Source organism: Carassius carassius, chromosome 23 (genome assembly GCF_963082965.1).
Source record: "Carassius carassius chromosome 23, fCarCar2.1, whole genome shotgun sequence".
NCBI classification, from domain to species: domain Eukaryota; kingdom Metazoa; phylum Chordata; class Actinopteri; order Cypriniformes; family Cyprinidae; genus Carassius; species Carassius carassius.
This window is the reverse complement of record NC_081777.1, coordinates 28,368,415-28,389,942: the sequence shown is the minus strand read 5'-3', so window position 1 is coordinate 28,389,942 and position 21,528 is coordinate 28,368,415. Positions and strand designations below refer to the sequence as shown.

The window sequence follows — 21,528 nt, the reverse complement described above, 5'->3', positions numbered from 1 at the left end:
CTAAATATTGAAATATAGAATATTATATAAAATATGCACAGGTTCATCTAAAAAATAGAATACTTTGTTAAATTTCATGTTTTTCATCAATTGTTTTAGTAAGTGAAAATGTAATATATTTTAGACTTAAATAAAAATGTTTTAAGGATTTATGCTGCTAATTAGACTACAGCTCAAAAAAGTTTTTCAGATTATTAAAATATTTCATTTTGAGTTTCTTTAAATTTCCATTCATACAGTAAAAAATTGCAGGAATCTCTTAGTCAAGTACAGACATTTTCTTTTTCAAAGAAATTCATAATTTTATTTAGCCAGGATGCATTAAATTGATCAAAATGTGAAACTGAAGACTGGAGAAATGGCTGCTGGAAATTTATTGATTCAATCACAGAAATAAATTACATTTTAAATATAAATGCAGCCTTGATGAACATATAAAACTTAGCAAAACAAATTACTGACTCCAAATCCAAATTTAATGCACTAAAAATGTTATATATATATATCTATATATATATTAGACACACACACACACACACACATACATCAATGGAAAGCTTATTTATTCAGCTTTCACATGATGTATAAATATCAATTTCGAAAAGAAAATGTGTTAAAATGTTTTGTGGAGATGTAGCCTCCTACATTAATGAACATCTGTGAGACAGGCATTATGAATATAGCAGGAGCTGGGAGTCAAAGAGAGACTGCTGGTTGCTCGCTCGTCTCTTTCTAAGGTCACAGAGGTGCTACAAAAAGAGAAAGTGCACAGGAAATATGATTTTTTTTTTTTTTACACATATGGTGCCATTGCATCAGAGATGCGTCGTGTGTCCAGCATATGGTTTGTCCTGGCAGTTTCTGAGCTGGCACAAGCAGCATGCTGTCATGGTGCCATCAGATTATAGCGGCAACTCCATCTCCACCAGCACGTGCATCCTGGCACTTCACGGCCACTAATGCACCTGCTGCCCAGCACAAGAATTTGAGTCAGGATGTTTTCAGACGGAAACACTTGCGTGCAGCTGCTCTGGACTTAACGATTACATGACCCATATGACAGTAAAATCTCTGTGATCTCTATGATATCTCAGATGTTTCTGCCAGGCAGCAATGAGATTAAATTGCTCTTTTTTTTGAAAGAAGACTAGTAATGCTATCTCAAGACATTAAGGAAAGATGAGCTAATAAGATCCCAAAGATCTTAATATGATAATTTCTCATCAAATCCACCCAAGATCAATTATCTGAGTTATGCAATCCACATGAATTTTACAGTTTTATACTGCTTCCACATGTCAACTTTTGACTTATGTTTGCTTTAGTAAGCTACTAAAGACATTTTAGCAGTAACATCTGAGACAAAAGTAATATTTAGTCTCATGAATGCAAAAGCACAATATAATAATAACAATAATAATTACTTGCATTCAATTTCCTTCAAGCTGCATAAATATATAAGTAATAATGCATGCATATGACCTCATGTATGCCATGTAAAGTATATCTGTATTTTTCACAAGCAGTTTTGAAAGAAACACCTGAGACACAGCTAATATTTAAATGATGCACAAATAGGACCTTCACTGAATCTTAAGAACTGCAATAAAAAGCAACAATATTAACAGCAACAACAACATCTACAACCCGAATTCCGGAAAAGTTGGGACGTTTTTTAAATTTTAATAAAATGAAAACTAAAGGAATTTCAAATCACATGAGCCAATATTTTATTCACAATAGAACATAGATAACGTAGCAAATGTTTAAACTGAGAAATGTTACACTTTTATCCACTTAATTAGCTCATTTAAAATTTAATGCCTGCTACAGGTCTCAAAAAAGTTGGCACGGGGGCAACAAATGGCTAAAAAAGCAAGCAGTTTCGAAAAGATTCAGCTGGGAGAACATCTAGTTAATTGATATCAGGTCTGTAACATGATTAGCTATAAAAGCTTTGTCTTAGAGAAGCAGAGTCTCTCAGAAGTAAAGATGGGCAGAGGCTCTCCAATCTGTGAAAGACTGCGTAAAAAAATTGTGGAAAACTTTAAAAACAACGTCAAATTGCAAAGGCTTTGCAAATCTCATCATCTACAGTGCATAACATCATCAAAAGATTCAGAGAAACTGGAGAAATCTCTGTGCGTAAGGGACAAGGCCGGAGACCTTTATTGGATGCCCGTGGTCTTCGGGCTCTCAGACGACACTGCATCACTCATCGGCATGATTGTGTCAATGACATTACTAAATGGGCCCAGGAATACTTTCAGAAACCACTGTCGGTAAACACAATCCGCCGTGCCATCAGCAGATGCCAACTAAAGCTCTATCATGCAAAAAGGAAGCCATATGTGAACATGGTCCAGAAGCGCCGTCGTATTCTGTGGGCCAAGGCTCATTTAAAATGGACTATTTCAAAGTGGAATAGTGTTTTATGGTCAGACGAGTCCAAATTTGACATTCTTGTTGGAAATCACGGACGCCGTGTCCTCCGGGCTAAAAAAGAGGGAGACCATCCAGCATGTTATCAGCGTTCAGTTCAAAAGCCAGCATCTCTGATGGTGTGGGGGTGCATAAGTGCATACGGTATGGGCAGCTTGCATGTTTTGGAAGGCTCTGTGAATGCTGAAAGGTATATAAAGGTTTTAGAGCAACATATGCTTCCCTCCAAACAACGTCTATTTCAGGGAAGGCCTTGTTTATTTCAGCAGGACAATGCAAAACCACATACTGCAGCTATAACAACAGCATGGCTTCGTCGTAGAAGAGTCCGGGTGCTAACCTGGCCTGCCTGCAGTCCAGATCTTTCACCTATAGAGAACATTTGGCACATCATTAAACGAAAAATACGTCAAAGACGACCACGAACTCTTCAGCAGCTGGAAATCTATATAAGGCAAGAATGGGACCAAATTCCAACAGCAAAACTCCAGCAACTCATAGCCTCAATGCCCAGACGTCTTCAAACTGTTTTGAAAAGAAAAGGAGATGCTACACCATGGTAAACATGCCCCGTCCCAACTATTTTGAGACCTGTAGCAGAAATAAAAATTGAAATGAGCTCATTTTGTGCATAAAATTGTAAACTTTCTCAGTTTAAACATTTGCTATGTTATCTATGTTCTATTGTGAATAAAATATTGGCTCATGTGATTTGAAAATCTTTTAGTTTTCATTTTATTAAAATTTAAAAAACGTCCCAACTTTTCCGGAATTCGGGTTGTAATTAGATTCTTCAAGACCAGATGATTTGAGAACGATCAGTGGCATAAATGTTTTTACTAATACCGTATGCAAATATTAATCTCACGTATTTCATACAAAATTTTTTTAGAGAAACATCTGAGACAAAGCTCATATATAAATGCAGCATTACTAGGACATTTATTAAGTCTCAAGAACTGCAATAAAAAGCAGCATTTGAGCAATAATAATCACAACAACAAGTTTCATTCAAAGTTCTGTTATGCCAGTGGCATAACTATAACTCTTGACTCATGCTACAGGCAAATATTCATCTAATGCATGTCTATTTGCATTTCTCTGAAGAAATTATAGTAGCAACATCTGAGACTAAGTTAACACTCAAATGAAGCGCCACTATTTTTTCTGAGCTTCACATGAGCAACCTCAGAGCAATAACAGCCTCCTCTGGGTACAAGCGAAAGAAATTATACTCTATTAAAATGCTTTAAGCATTAAATGTTACAAAAATCATAAATCAATGTGCAACATTTTTCCGGACAGTCTTAAGAGGGATGAAGGAAACACAGTAACATTGCCATGTACGTGTTTAGGGTGCTGTGTACAGATGTGTGAGCATGCAGGTAGGGCAGAGTGGAAAGAAAGAGTTACTGAAGGATAAAAACACCACTGTTGGGGGCTGTGCGTGGGACACACACACTCATACACACTGGAGGGCAGTGGGATGGATGCAGAGTTCTTTACCTTCCCCTGCGTTTGAGTGGTAGTCTGGTTTGAAGCATGAATGGAGACAAGAACAAAACAACACATAAGCCATGAACCTGAGCCATGAGCACACACACACTTCTACAGTGTTCATTCACACACTCAACCGTGAGAATGAGTTACAATCACATCTTTTAATAACATCGCATGTAGACAACACAAATGCATGAATACTTTCTGAGCTGAATCTCCTCTGGATCAAGATTCCCTAGCTAGAGCATGTAAGCAAGCGAGCATGTCCCTTACAGCTGAGCATCAGTGTGTGTGTGATGTGAGAGACGGTCTTCAGAGAGCAGTGTTTGACAGACAACAACCCTTCGTCTCCCCGTTCTGAGACATACCAGCACAGTTGACATATTATTGATGGAAAATCATGTGCATCTTGCAAAACAGACAATCCGTAGGTCACTGTCACCAGCTACAGTACTGTTCATAACTCAGTCAGCAGATCTAGTTCTACAGTCTCAAACCATTTTCTGCTTGTAGCAATGACGGTTTCACTGTATGCAACAGATTATAAATAAGCATACCGGGTCCCCAAATGAGACTTTATTAAGTAACTGAGCAACTGTGTATTTTTGTTGTTGTTGTTGTTGTTGTTATTGTTACACTTTAACATTTATTTGCAAATATATTTTTAAAGAATATTTATTAAATGTGATGCATTTAGAAAATGATTAATAAATCTATAACATTATTTATTGATGTATATTTATTTGTATTATTAAAATATAAATAGATAAACATGAACAATAATAAATTAGTGCTAAGCAACAATTAATCACGATTAAACATCCAAAATAAGTCTTTCTTTACATAATATATGTGGGTCTATATATTTTTTTGTTATGTATTGTATATAAAAAGACACACACATACAGTGTATATTATGAAAATATTTAGTATTTAGATGTATATACTTTCATGTAATTATATAAATATAAATATATAAATATAAATATATATATAAATAAACATAAAATTTTTCTTAAATATATACATGCATGTGTGTATATTTATATATACATAATAAGTATAAACAGTACACATACATGTATTAAGTACTCAAAAACTTTATTTTGGATGCAATTTATCGTGATTATTCATTGCCCAGCACTATAATACATATACATTTAATTTACCACATCAGTTTTATAAATAAAAAGTACAGCTGTATAATTAATTTACAAAGCATAAACTTTAAGATTATCGACAGATAACTGATATTTCATTTTAGTTCTTAAATAAACTGAGTTTCAACTCAAATAATACAAACAGCCTTGTCAGTTCATAAAAACAGTTTTCCCCCTTCCATTACACATGATTATGTGAAAAGCGCTGTAAAAGATTTTTTATATATTTATTTTATTTATTGCAAGAAAGTAACAAGACTTCCCGGACAGACCGATAAAGATGCTAAAGATCCAACAAATCAACTCTAACAGCATGAAAGACATATTGCAACACACAAACCATGATCACAGAGCAAACTTGTCTTAACCCCGCCCCTTTTACAGATGATTGACAGCTGTCAAGTGCAAAGCTATTAGCAGGGAAAGGGCACTCACCTTTGACCCTCTCTCCGCGGTTCAACTGGATCTCTCCCTCTCCCTGTGGCGTGTATGGTTTGACCACGATGAAGGTGCGCCCCGGCACGGCGCTATAGAGTTTCCGTTTGGGGCCCCGGGCTCCTGAGTGTGTGTGAGAGGGCCCCACGGGTGGAGGGCTGGGGTCCCGCTGGACCGTCCCCGGGCTGTAAACAAAAACATAGGTTACCGTGGTGATGCCCGGCAACTGGTAGCCAAATCCGGTGGTCACCGACATGGTCCCACGAGAATCGTGTGTGCGTGTGTATGTGCGTGCGTGGGTCTCCTCTTCGATATTCCCGAATCGGCCAGGGCCAGCTTCAGGTGAAAGCTGCTCACTCCCTCTCTTTCTATCCCTCTTCTCCTCCTCTGCTCCTCTCTCCTCCTTTCTTCCACCTCTCCTCCCTCTGAGCGCTGCCCACCCTCCCCCTCGCTCCCGCTAACGGCTGCCTGTCGCGAACGGTGCCGAACGCTCGGGCTGCACTCGCCGCGAGTGGGGCATGTTCACTCCCCGTGGCTCTGGTGCACACACACGCACATGCACACACACTGTGACGCGGCTGCGCCGTTTCCCCGTGGCTGGGCTGGCGCACTCCCACCCTCAGCATTCTATCCGTATGCAGACGGTCGTAGACGACGATGCGCGGGCGCCAGGGGTCTGGATTGATTAGTGTGTGTGTGTGGGGGGGGGTGAGCACAACTCACCTCACCCCCCAAAACAGTCCTGCACCCACTAACACACACACACACACACACACACATACACACACATTCAATCCTAGTGTTGTAATCAACAGCCCCTCCTACCTCCTCTCTCTCCCTCTCTCTGCCCTCCAAGTCCTCCCCTCCCTCACCCGTGTCTCTGCCCTCCCCATCTCTCTCTCTCTCTCTCGGTCAGTAAGACAGCTTCTGAATGTTAATGCAGCTGCAGGCAGTGTGGTTATACCCCTGTCTCTCATTCATCGCAATTCGTTCACCCAGTCATTCCACACACACACACACACACACACACACACACACACGCATGCCAGCAAAAAGGCAACAACCCAATATGATTCCTGTTTTCAGTCCAGTCAGGAACGAAACTAAAAGTACAGCAAAACACACACGAGATAATGATTTTTAATGGGCTTAAACAGGTTTGTGTGTGTCTTATGGATGTCAACTTTCCCTCAATTGGAATTCTCCTCAAATGTTTTGGGGTGAATTCATTGAGAATGACTCACGCTTGTTTATGCATTGTTTATTTGTGCTGTTTTTTTGTGCAGCATACTTTGATAATCTAGCCAACTTTACTGAAAAAAAAAAATTTATATATATATATATATATATATATATATAAAAGCGGACTATTGTATATAATATCATTTAAATATGTGTGTATATTATATTATATTTTAAATTATATACGATGTATGCTGCATTGATTTTATTAAAACACTTTTTTATATGTTTTTATATATTTAGAAAACACTGTATTATATTAAATTATTATATTATATTAAAATTGTTTATAATTGTATTATATATATATATATATATATATATATATACATACATGGCTTACACAGTAGTTAAACTGGATTGCAGGTGGTTAGTGAAAATTTAGCAGGTCTTTTTTAGCACTGGTGGAACTGTTAAGCAAATAGTCTCCTCTTGTGTTGATTCTCAAAAAGAAGCTGATCTCTTCCAGCATGAGCAAGGAAACTCTTAAACCCTAAACTCTTTTTTAGTCCATGTTCAGGTCCATTAAATAACATTAATAGATACAACTTTTGTTTTTAATAACATATTAGTGAATGTTGAAATCAACATTAACTAAGATTATAAAATGCTTAAATATATATATATATATATATATATATATATATTTGGTACTTTTCATTGTAAGCTTATGTTAACTACGGTAGTTAACTAATGTTAAATTATGGAACCTTATTGTAAAGAGTTAGCCTTAAACATTTGCCTTTGCTCTCAAAATCAGTCAGTCCAAACACACATGCATATTCACACACTCTTTCCAGCTATTGCTCTCTCTCTCTCTCTCTCTCTCTCTCTCTATCTATCCCTCGCTCTTAACATTGAGCTCAGTGATGGCTTTCCAATTACTGCAGCGGTACGGGGCTAGAGTGACTGCAGCATGTAAATGCAGAGTACCAAGAAAGAGAGAGGAATTTAAGGGTGGAGAGTTGATAAAAAAACTAGAGAGGAAAAGAAAAGGGCCGTAAAGCAAAGAAGGGTGGAAAAGAGAAAGGAATCAGAGAAGAAATGATGGATAGAGGCTGTAAGAATGGATGAGAGACAGAGAGGTATGGAGTCCTGTCGTCACGGTTTCCTCTGACTCACTATTGATCAGTCAGAGCCGCCACAAGCCTGTCATAAACAGCGCTGAAAATCATCGGCGGGCTCTGCAGTAATACCATATTTCACACACATCAATCATCATAAAAACAGACATACACAGCCTCTGACAAGTGTTCTTTTTATTTAGGATATTTGTGAGACGATAGATTTGAAGCAGTGCAGGTTTAGGGTTGACATATACTTGCTAAGTTTCTCATAGTCAGTATGTTAAGCGTTAGAAGATATTAATCAGACAGTCTACTAATACTCTACTGACTGCTAGTTGACAAGTAGTAGCAAAGTTACTTATCAGTAGAATATCTAAAGTGGACTATATTAAAATAAAGTGTTACCTTCAAACTTTCTTGTGATATTTAAAATGGTTCAATTCAAATGTAAATATGTCTATGATGGCTAAAATATTAAACAAACATTAAAATATTTATAAGATGGCCATAAATGTTTCATTCAAAAGCATTTAAATTGAACACACCTATGATGTCTAAACAGGTTTAATATGAACGTTTTAATCTATGTTATGCTCTAAAGATGCTGTATATTGACAGGCACTTTCACTTTTATAAAAATATACAGGCAAGCATCTGTGACCCTGGACCACAAAACCAGTCTTAAGTGTCAATTTCTCAATTTCTTTAAATTTAGATCTATAGATTATCTGAAAGCTGAATAAATAAGTTTTCCATTTATGTATGGTTTATTAGGATCGGAAAATATTTGGCCAAGATACAACTATTTGAAAATCTGGAATCTGAGATATTGAGAAAATCGCCTTTAAAGTTGTCCAAATTAATTCTTAGCAATGGATATTACTAATCAAAAATTATGTTTTGATATATTTATGGTAGGAAATGTACAAAATATCTTCAAATGTCTACAATGCCTACAAACTGATTTTAAGATTAATGGATTTTAAAAACAAAAAACACAAAATGATGCCCAAATGGTTTGATTCAGATGTGCCTGCAATGATCAAAACGTTCGATTAATTAAAATACAGCTATAAAGCCTAAAAATGTTTATAAATATTCAAACATTCCTACATTGCCTCAAAAAATTGTATTTGCACATTCAAACATGCCTATGATGCCTAAAACATACTGTCTAGGAAGCTCCCTGGGTTTTGAAACACTTCCACATTCTATAAGACCAGAGGCTCATTCTAACTACTTTACTTCAGCTCTAACATGTGTTTCTCTGTCGAGAAGGACTGGCCTCATTCTAACTTAATGACACGCACATACAAACATGTGTAACCCTCAGAACCCCACACACTCTCACACACACAACAACAACCCTGCCCTAATCGACCACACTAAACCCCTCAGGCATACAGTGTCCTGGTGAAGGGTGTGACAAAGTGATATGTTGGCTCTATACCTCTCCTGAGCATCCTCTCACCAACTATACTTCGGTAACCCTGGCAACTGCCATCATGGAGAGATAAATTGAAAGCAACTGTCTTGATTCGCCGGGAGCTCGTGTCAATGAATGAATCAGAGGCTTCTTTTCTGCCGTCTCTCATGATCCTTGCTCTCTCTTTAGGTAACAGCAGCTTGATCTGAAGTCAAAGTCATGCTGTCATCATACTGTGAATAACTCCTTGTCATATGTGTGTTATCTGGGACCACAGACACACGCATCTCAACTTTCTCCACTTTCTACAGCATGATAGATATGTTGCTGTTATTTAAAATAAAACTATTAAAATAAAACTAGGTTTGTTGTTTGAAATAAAGCTGAATTTAAATATAAATATTAGATGAAAAATGTAAACTTAATCTATAGAAATAGATTAAAATATATAATATATATAAATATATAATATATATATTTAGATATAAAATCAAAAAAAATATATAAAATGACTAAACTAAAACTATATAAAAAAAATAGAACTAAAAACTTAAAAAATAAAAAATTCCAAAAATAACTACAATTACAAAACTTAATATATAGTATGATTCATCAGTTGATGATTGATCAGTTTTCTTTTTAATTATAGTTATATTTTGAAGTACATGTTATATTAGTTTCCATTTCTATGAAACGTTTATATTTCTATAGATTAAGTTTACATTTTTTATCTAAAATTATATGTGTGTGTTTTTTTATATGATATATTCATATATTGTTTGATATACTGTATATATATATATATATATATATATATATATATATATATATATATATATATATATCAATAGAATACTATTTTTAAGCTACAGAAACTACAATAAAAAAATAATCCAGGTGAAATATTTTGCAAGACTTGAGGGAAACATATTTGTGCATTTGTGTGACAGGTTATTTAGCATATATTACAACTAAGGTCACAAAGAAAAATTGATGTCATTGGCAACACAAAAATAGATTCAATGTGACTTGCTTTTTTAGCACAGCTTTTCCATCTGCTGTATCGCACTGCTATCAAACTATGCTTTTCTTTAAAAATGTCAGCTAAAGAAAGCTTCCATCTTCGCCTGAAAATAAGTATAAAACTAAAAGACTTTATCTGGAAGAAATGACCCTTTGAGCTATGAGAAAATGATGTTGAGAACAACCAGTCCAGCCACAATGGAGAGACTCATGCTTTGTAATAACAGAATAAGGCATTGGAATCCGTCATTATCTTGCAAACGGTTATTTGCATAAGTGCACAATCGTAAAATGGTCTCTGTGGACGGACTAAGATGAAAGAATGAAATGAGTTAAGTCTCGTTATCTCTCATCATCTCGTCTGTTCTTCTGTCAGAATCTCCCTCAGTCTGTCTTGCCCCTTTTAGGGGTTAATTGAGTGTAATGGAGTCTGTGTGAAGTCCTTCCTCCAACAGAGCCTAGATGTGTGTGTGTGTGTGTGTGTGTATATGCATGAATGTTTGTGTTTACTGGGTCATCCCAACCTCCCAGCGATTTTGGAAACACTGCTAACAACAAAAAATTATTATCTCTATCTCAATTCACTTTCTTCATTTTTTTCGTTTTAATACTTCAGAATATTTTGCAAAGAGAAAGACAAGAGGGCCTAGGTGAATCACATTAAACCTGTCAAGAAATGACATACCCCCCACAAAAAGAACATTTTGTACATATAGAATATCTAAATAATCAGAAACTGAAGTTTTTGAATCATTTAGCTGTTTTGCAGTATGACAATTTTCATGGGAAATAAAAAAACTGTACTCTTATATGTGAATTTATAAAAATGTATTATTTTGAAAATATTATCAAATTATTTGTTATTTTTTATTATTTACACTAAATAAAAACAAATATATTGTATAGTATTACAATAGAGCTTTTGCAATAATAGTTTACTCTGTTACATGTCAAATTAATTGAACGGAAATCACCACTAAGTAAAATCATGATTCTGAAATAGGGTTGAATTATTATGCAAAATCTTTTTTCATACAATGCATCTCTTATTTAAAAATCAAATATTTATAATTCATAAACTATAGTTATTAAAGATCCTTTTTTCTGTTGATTCTGTGGTGAAATGTCACCTGGACATGTTTTTGTGAGATTCACCCAGAAAGAAATTCTTTGATGCTTTGATCTTAAACCCAAATGACCATGAGTATGGATAAGGAATAAGACAGAAGTAAAGAGAAAGCCAAAAGGAAATGCAGAAGATGATATTGACCTCATCGCCACCCCTTAAATCTCCCGTCGTCCAATAGGAAATCAGTTTACGGTCTGGATGTCCTGAGGGTGGAATCCATCATGGAAAGCTCTAGACTGAGAGAGTGCTCTTTCAGAGTGACACCTCATTTACCTGCCTTGCACAAACAAAACGGATTCCCTTTTGCCATCAATAAATCACTCAATTCTCCTTCCCTCTCTCTTTTTTCCCCCTCTTTAAACAGAGCTCATAAATCGTTGAAGTAATGAAACAGCAGAATTGAGGTAAGGTCTAAATTTAGCCTCTTAACTGGTGGTAAAAGAGACATGTTAATGATGAGTGATGAGCTTTTACCTTTCATTCACAGCAGCCCATCGGAATGCTTTTATCATCATATTTTCACAGGAAAGAAAACTTACACTTAGTTTTCACTGTGTAGTATTCATTAGGAACACTGCAACAGAAATTCAAAGCTTTAATGAGATATTTTTTTTTCACTCACAATGGTGTAAAGCTAAACCATCAATGGGTTGCTGTCCGGTCTCAGTATCACGATATGCACTTTATATATCCAACAGCTACTACACTGAGCAGAGAACAAATCTGTAATGTGCATGTCACCTTTACTTATACAATGACATCCAAAAGAACAATCTCCCAGACTGTTCATTATTTTTGAACACTCTGTGTATGACACACTTCATCAAGATGCTGTCTCAAATATTATATTATATAACTGCTTAAAGGCCAATGTTTTGGAATTGACAATGACATTTAAATATGGCAATGGATCCCATAAATTAGCATTCTGTGTGTATGAACACAGGAGTCATCCCTGAAATTGTTTCGAAATCATATTGATATAAAAAAAAAAGATATTTTTGACCACATTAATGAATGCTGGTGACTGGAGACATATTAATAGCTGATTAATTTAAAAACTACCAGATACAAAGGCAGACTGCTTTTAGCCTGGTGGACTTCAAAGTTGCATGAAAAAAATTAAAAACAAATAAATAAATAAATAAATTATATATATATATATTTTTTTTGTTTTTGTTTTTTTTTCTGGCAATAGGGTAAAAATAAAAACTGAATTCAAAGAGAAAAGTTTATTTTACTTATCCCTTTAGTATTTTTGCATATACTGTAACCATAAAGTCACTCTGATTTAAATTTTTCGGCAAATAACAGATTTTGTCATTACGTTTTTCAAGTAAATGTATCTTGATATAAGACATATTTGTAATGGAAAACAAGACAAAAAAATAATCATTGCAGTGTTTTTTAAAGTGGCTGTCACACTAAATTCCTTGTAATTTATTTTCATAAAAATTATACATCACCAATTTTATTGTTATTTAATCTCTCTAAACATTAACAACATTGATGGTTTAAATATTTGTTACAGACACACAGTTTGAGATACATTCAGTGACACAACATCACCTCGATCTAAACCTAATTTTAAATTTTTATAACTTTAGGATTCCTATGATAGCAAGGGCCAAATTTAACTCAATATCATACACTGTCAACCAACAACACTCGCGCTTGACCTCTGACCTTTGACTCCTCTGTGCTGTTGCTGATCTTGCACCCAGCGACCTGTGATCTCTAAATCCACTTTGACAATATTTAGAACAACGTGTCATGGCCTCGAATCTGACCCTGAACAGGAAGTGGGCGGCTAGCGCTGACCGCACCGATACGGCACTAATTACACACTCTCCTGGTCACCACGCTCACCTCAGGGAGTGACAGGTGGACACAGCCGGACAAAGGGCATTGACCAGAGAGAAAGAGAGGGTACTTTTATAGACCGCCGGATACCAAGGACAGGCGCTTTGGCTTAATTCCTGTTGGTATCATCACATTCTGCGTTTTAAACACTAACACACTGCAAACCACACAAACACACATTATTTATATAAGCGGGCCAAGATGTCAGGAAATACTGACAGATGGACAACTAGGACAGAACACACACAAAAAAAGAGAGTGAGCCCTAAAGTGCTGTTCTGCAGCAGAAGTACCTTACATCTGCTGGTAAAATTAGAGTCCTGAGGTCCAAATTAGCATACAAAGACACTCGTTTTGCTGAAGTGAAGTTAAACTGCACAAAAGAACTGTTTCAGAATGCAGCCAAATTTTTTTCTAACCTACAAAACAGCATATCTACCCTGTGTAATATCTAGACATTTTGAAATATTATTGTAGTGAACAACTCTGTATAGATCATCTGTAGTAAGATCCCTATCTAGGATCTAACAGACATGCTCTTAACACACACACACACACACACACACACACACACACACACACACACACACACACACACACACAATGCCAAAATGTGAAATGAAAGAGCATATATGCTTTGTGAATAGGTACAGTATATCCAAAAATGAACTGAGATTTTTTAATTGTTCAAGAGAAACTTATAAACTATGAATATACACTATGTTGCAAAATATATTTATTTCAACTAAATTATTTACTTTTGAACTTTTTATTCTTCACAAATCCTGCGGGGGGAAAACAGATTTTCCACAAAAATATTGAGCAGCGCTTAAAAATATTAAGCAGCGACTGTATTCCACATTGATAAATGTTTCTTGTGCAGCAAATCACCATATTAGAAAGATTTCTGAAGGACCATTTAAAGGGTTAGTTCACCCAAAAATCTAAATTATGAAATTAATAACTCACCCTCATGTCGTTCCAAACCCGTGAGACCTCCGTTCATCTTTGGAACACAGTTTAAGATATTTTAGATTTAGTCTGTGAGCTCTCAGTCCCTCCATTGAAGCTGTGTGTACGGTATACTGTCCATGTCCAGAAAGGTAAGAAAAACATAATCAAAGTAGTCCTTGTGACATCAGAAGGTCAGTTAGAATTTTTTGTAGCATTGAAAAAATATTTTAGTCCAAAAATAGCAAAAACTATGACTTTATTCAGCATTGTCTTCTCTTCCGGGTCTGTTGTGAGCGCGTTCACTGCAGTGTATGATATCCGGTTCACGAACGAATCATTCGACGTAACCAGATCTTCTTAAACCAGTTCACCAAATCAAATTGAATCGTTTTAAACGGTTCGCGTCTCCATTACGCATTAATCCACAAATGACTTAAGCTGTTAACTTTTTTAATGTTGCTCACACTCCCTCTGAGTTCAAACAAACCAATATCCTGGAGTTATTCATTTACTCAAACAGTACACTGACTGAACTGCTGTGAAGAGAGAACTGAAGATGAACACTGAGCCGAAGAAAAGATTGTTTTAATCGTTCTCGATTCAAGAACTGGTTGCATCGGTTTTCGGATGACCAGTAGTTCTTTCAGACAGTTCGATTCAATAAACCGGTTGAAGAAAATGGTTTACCGGTTCTTTTGCGCTCAACGTAATGCCATCATTGGCGATGATTGCCCTTCATTCAAGCCTTCGGTTTACCCGCGCTCATAACATTAGCACAGAATCAGTTCAGAATCAATCACCAAAAGAATCAGTTCGGTTCAGACGCTCTGTGTGTCAGTCTGCTTCGCGATGAATCACACATACGCATTATCATCAGCTCCTCGGTTCTCGAATCAGACGCGTCTGACAGAAACGGTTCTTGACTCGAGAACGAGTCAATCTTTTGTTCGTTATCTGGCTCGGCTCGTGTTTATCTTCAATTCTCTCTTCACAGCAGTTCAGTCTGTGTACTGTTTGAGTACATGAATTACTCCGGGATATTGGTTTGTTTTAACTCAGAGGGAGTGTCAGCCACATAAAAAAAGTTAACAGCTTAAGTCATTGGTGGATTAATAGTTATTGGAGACGCGAACCGTTTAAAAGGATTCAGTTCGATTTGGTGAACTGGTTCAAAAAGATCCGGTTACATCTAATGATTCGTTCGCAAACTGGGTATCACAAACTGCTTTGTTTTGAATGCTCTCTCACAACAGACACGAAGTGAAGACAATGCTGAATAAAGTCCTAGTTTTAGCTATTTCTGGACTAAAATGTATTTTCAATGCTTCAAAAAATTCTAACTGACCCTCTGATGTCACATGGACTACTGATGATGTTTTTCTTACCTTTCTGGACATGGACACTATACCGTGCACACAATTCCAAATGAAGGGACTGAGAGCTCTCTGACTAAATCTAAAATATCTTAAACTGTGTTCCGAAGATGAACGGAGGTCTTACGGATTTGGAACGACATGAGGGTGAGTTATTAATGACATAATTTAGATTTTTGGGTGAACTAACCCTTTAACATCAATTACATTCTAAAATACACATTTTAAATTGTAATAATATTTCACAAAATTACTGTGATCTTAGCAAATAAATGCAGGCTTGATGAGCTCAAGAAACTTTTAAAAACATTAAATATCTTACTGATCCCAAATTTTTGAACAATTGTTTATTCATAATTCATGCAATAGACGGTTTCAACGGCAACAACATAAACGAACGTTACCGTGCATGCGCGCTTTTGTGGACCTAACTTAACTTCCGGTAGACTTCCAAATAGAATCAATAACAACAGCCAAGTCCCTCTAGAGTAGATATTTTTTGATAACAAACAAAATATGTTTGCCGCGTGGATCAGGCGGACTTAATGAAAATGCAAATTCATTCTTTGCCAGCAGGAGATGTTTTAAAGCATAGACATAAAGCGCGAGAAATAAAGGTTTCCCCAGTAACAGCTGTAAACAAAGCAGAGCTGGTACGCTCACACGCTGCTTTATCAGGCATATAACATGCAAGTCTTCCTTCAGAAATACAGCGATATAAAAACACCTGTGCCTCGTTTTGATATTTAAACATATAAATGTAAGGAATTATTATTATTAAACGTGCAGTACATAACGTTACTCATGAAAATCGATCAGTTTTAAAATTGTGGCGAGTCTCCAAAAATAAATAAATGTATGGGAAACACATCCCGCAGCACAACCACCTGAGCCCAACTTCAGTCTACTCATCACATTGACTTTAACTGCGTTTGCAGAAGGCACCGCAGCCAGACCGATATACACACCACAGACCGGAAGTTAACTTAGGTCCAGGCGCGTGCGCCCGATGAAACCGTCTATATTAACACATATTGATAAAAAAAGTTTTAATTTAAATTATTACACGAGATTGTAATTCATTTAATGCATTAATCCCACTGAATTAATCTTACTGTTTCCTGAGAAATATCTCCAGATAAAGATAATTCAAAAACATCTGATAGTTTTTGCAGGTGAAGGCTTTGAATTTACAAATAAAATGCTTGTAGAAGTCCATTTATTGTTTGTTTTATTACCATATAAAAATTATCATGTTGTTACAGTAGCTTAGCAAAATTCTAATGTCAAACTCAATGGGAATCAAAGGTGATCAGGTCTCACTGTTTTGTCTGGCACATAATGGTGTGATTTAGTGCATTTCAGATGAGTGTTTCAGACAGTAGAAAAATTACACCTGCTATAAAAGGCAGTGTGGTGATAAACAACCTCTGCTGTGTCTCCAGTGTCAGATTTGTGCTGCAAAACACCCACTACCCACCAACCCTTGCTATAATTCAAAGTATTTCTTATTTACATCGAACGCAACACTAAGAGTTCGACTTTCAAATTAATACATGCAAGTTTAACATTTTCTTCCATTTAGAAACAACACAATTATAAAGTGCCAAGTCTCACGATCTCTAAAAACCTGTCAATCATCTCCTTGCAATAAATACACAATATGAGATTAAGAGCAATATTGCTGGGAAATTCAATAAGGCCTGTTGGAGTCCCAAAACACATTCGATTCCAGCAATGTCCTGCAGCTCTGCAGGAGAGGAGAGTCTAATCTGAATTTATATTAAACATTCGAATAGCACGATTTAAAAGCAGGATGTCGATCAAATGCTGCTTTTTGAGGATGTGATAGATTACAACAGTATGAGTATTTTAGACGCAGGAGAACGAGCAGAGAAATCTGAGTGATTTCATTCAATACAGGTCTCATAAAACACACTCACAAAACTACACGCATTGCCGCCTTTGAAAAACACTACAGTATTACAATAAAAACATATACATGGAAAACAACCAATTTATTCATAATACCATGGTATTTCGTGAGGTATCTTACAGTATCATTTATGTACCACGCATGGGAATATGACTGACCACTAACATGGCATTACTCTTAGTAAGCTACTGTGACCGTTCTGTGGTACATTGATGGAATCAGATGGGAATACTATGGTACTTTTTAACATGTAACAGGGTAATGGCATCCTGTTCTTGGAATTTTTTTTTTCTAGTTCAGCTAAATTCTTCTTCTTCTTCTTCTTTTTTTTTGCAACTGATAATGATTAGTTTGACTAATATGCCAAACTGACAGTACTTATAATTATCATGTTTATTACTATTTGTATTTTCAAACCACTCCCTCAATAGTTTCACCATGAGGAAACAAAAAATAAATACCACAGTCCAAATCCTATGTTACCAGTGAATCATGGTACCACCATAAAACATATGCAAGTGAAGATTTTAAAAATCGAAACAAAATTTGTCATTGTTTGAACCCTCTTGCAGCAGCCATTGTCTGACTGATATGTTGAGAGTTACAATTAATCATTAATTATTTGACAGTGCTGTTACTGAAGGAATGAATATTCACAAGCCCAGAAGGAATCTGCAGACTTTTCTAAGATGATTTGGTGGGGAAGGATATAAACATGGAAAAATGTGGTTAGATGAATAAACTAGACTCGGTCACACTTTAATATAAGGTCTAATTCTAGCTTTTAACAAACATTAAATTAACTATGACTTTTGCCTCAACAAAATCTGAATGCTTGCTGCTTACTAATAGTTAGTAAATTAGTTATTAAGTGTAGGATTAGGGATGTATAATATGGTCAGGCAGAATTCAGTATGTGACCCTGGACCACAGAACCCACACAGGCATATTTGTAGCAATAGCCAATAATACTTTGTAATATATATATATATATATATATATATATATGTAAAATTACTGTAAAATTACTGTAAAGTTTTGGTGGATTAAAAAGTTGCAATTAACCCCAAAATATATATTCTGACTATTCTATGGGGTTCATTAACAAGCCATTTTGGTGTTAATTGCAGCTTTTTAATCCACCAAAACTTTACAGTAATTTTACAGTATTTTTTGAAAAGGTTCATTTAACACAGTCCCTTTCTGGAATCATCCCTTCTTTTAACCCAATCTGTCATTAATTACTCACACTCAAGACCGTCATTCATCTCTGGAACACAAATTCAAAAGATATTAAAGGTATAAAACAAAAATAACAACTTTTCAACAATTATCCTTCTCCTCATCATGTCTACCGCGGCGTGCCGCCACTCTGGAGATAGTATGACAAGGCATATTACTATTTTACAGATGTCCTTGCTATGTTTCTGGGCCTTGATCATGGTAGGATCCTGGCAGACTATGGGAGGGTCAGAAAGCTCTTGGATTTTTATCAAAAATATCTTAATTTGTGTTCCGAAGATGAACAAAGGTCTTACATGTTTGAAACGACATGAGGGTGAGTAATTAATGACAGAATTTTTATTTTTGGGCGAACTAACCCTTTAAGGATACTGGTTTGTGATCAAACTAGTAAAAATATTTAATAATCAAACACCCAATGAACAGGTCATCTTTACAAATGTCGGGTGGAAATCTGTAAAACTTTTGTCAGAGTGATGCAGGTGCAAACCAGGACTGTGGATGCGCGATGCTCACCTGAGACGTCCGCGGCTGTGGGAGTGTGTGAGGGGCGCGTGTCGGCGTACTGCGTGCATGCCAGGCTCCTCGCTGACGCGCTGGAGGGAGGGCGACCGGGAGTGCGAGGAGAGCGAGCTGCCTGTGCTCTGCAGGCTACCATCGGCCGCCGTGTCGATCCCGGCATGCGCCAGAGGGGGCAGGCTCCTCAGAGATGGCACGGGTGAGTGGGCGGGGCCTGTGTCAGCCACATTGTTCAGATTGTTGTCAGAGGCGGAGCGAGGCAGCGAGCGTGATGATGTCAGCGTGTCGCCTCCGGTCACGTGCCGGCGATTTGTGTAGGAAGGGGTTTCCCTGAAAGGCACTGGAAACAGGAAGAGCAGGTGTCAACAAAAGGTCACATCGAACAAGAGGCGACCGTATGTGACAAACTGTCAGGTACAATTAGCATAATTTGTAAATGAAGGGTACAGAAACCTCATCAGGCATTCAAAGAGGTAAACAAAAGACGTACTCGAATCTATCTATAATTCATTAGCAAAACACACATCCTCCTGTCCTGACCGCTAGCACAGCGGTCGTTTTGCTTGGGATGTTTTTGGGGAAAGAAACTTAACATTACACAACAAACTCTCTTGTTTACCAGTAACTGAGAAGTGAGGCTGTTTTCTCTTCCTACTGAGGAAAGCAATTAGTACAGACCAACAACACTAGATGGCAATATCTCACCTCTCCATGGTGCAGGTGAAACTCTGTACTGATGCTTTTTTAAAGCTAATGTGTTGTTAAAAATGCATGGTATCATGTATATCAGGGTCAAAAGAGTTCATATGGCTTAATGACAGCCTTATTTAATGATGCAATGAGAGAGAGAGAGAGAAACAGAAACAGAGACAAGCAGGATAAAAGAGTGCACAGCGTTGTCATCCTGACATATGGTTCGCTGTCAGTCTCATAGCTGATTCTCTCTAATCTCTAATGTAAATTAAGTAACATCCACCTGTCACCTGATCAGATATGAACAGCTCTCTGCCAATCAGAGAAGGGCGTGAGAACAAGAACAAGCCACTCAAAACATCCTAGAACTGTAGTTCTCAATTGGTTTTGCCTAAATTAAAAACATTAAATGAAGTATGTAATATTTCAAGGATGTATTTTCGACCATTTATACCAGGCTTACATATTTTGACTACTTAATAACGATTTACAATTATTTGGTTAATTTATATATATATTGTTAATTGACAAGCTGCGCAAATCCACGTTCATTATCAGCATTTATGTACGCAGCTTGTCAATTAACATGGCTCTGTGTAGTAACAGCTGCTCTATGTGAAATCACGCACCTGATGGAATTCACCGCTGATTAGAGAACCGGCTTTACTGACGAGATGCGCATTAATGATCGGCCGATCTTTATCGGTGCACGCCTAATTAATCGCATCCAAAAAAATTTGTGTTTACATAATATGTGTGCACGTACTGGGTTTACTGTATTTATGAAATTTTTACACACACACACACACACACACACACACACACACACACACACACACACACACACACACACACACACACACACACACACACACACACATATATGTTACATATATTTCTTAAATATATATATATATATACATGTTTGTGCATGTATCTTTATTATTTTGATATATGTATATTTATATATATATATATAAATTTGCACAAATATAGCAGTAATATACATACATTTGTAAATCTACACTGTTTCGCATCGTAAGTTCATTTTTCTCTTGCTTTAAGAATGAATAAATAAATACAATTTACTGCAAAACAAGACTTTTTGTGCAGCTCAGTGTTACACTTTTTACTGAATCTGATTATGATACACACACACACACACACACACACACACACACACACACACACACACACACACACACACACACACACACACACACACACATATATATATAGATAGATAGATAGATAGATAGATAGATAGATAGATAGATAGATAGATAGATAGATAGATATTTAAGTTTTTTTTATATAATATAGAAAAATAATTTACAATTACATTTAAATAAAATTTACTGGTAAATAAGGCTTTAATTTAAACCAGTGCAGCTTAATGTTACAAATTTTTATTGCATTTGACTATGATTAATATTACTTCATTAACACATCAAACCGAGAGTACTAAAATTTTCATATATATTACTATTCGGATATTCAAATAAGTCCTCCTTCAATAGTTTC

The 21,528-nt window shown here is 36.2% G+C and overlaps 1 protein-coding gene across 3 annotated transcripts in view; it reads right to left on the bottom strand.

The window, feature by feature from the left end:
* Positions 1-21,528, bottom strand: part of LOC132101694 (SH3 and multiple ankyrin repeat domains protein 3-like) — a 229,905-nt gene that overhangs the window by 96,083 nt on the left and 112,294 nt on the right. For 2 of the 3 annotated variants that reach the window (XM_059506836.1, XM_059506837.1), the window contains exons 10-11: positions 19,309-19,651; positions 5,538-5,722 (exon numbers count right to left, since the gene is read on the bottom strand). In XM_059506836.1, coding sequence (XP_059362819.1) covers positions 5,538-5,722; positions 19,309-19,651 — 528 coding nt within the window. Of the gene's footprint in view, positions 1-3,948; positions 3,973-5,537; positions 5,723-19,308; positions 19,652-21,528 lie in introns of all 3 variants that reach the window. The other variant, XM_059506835.1, reaches the window with a different exon arrangement.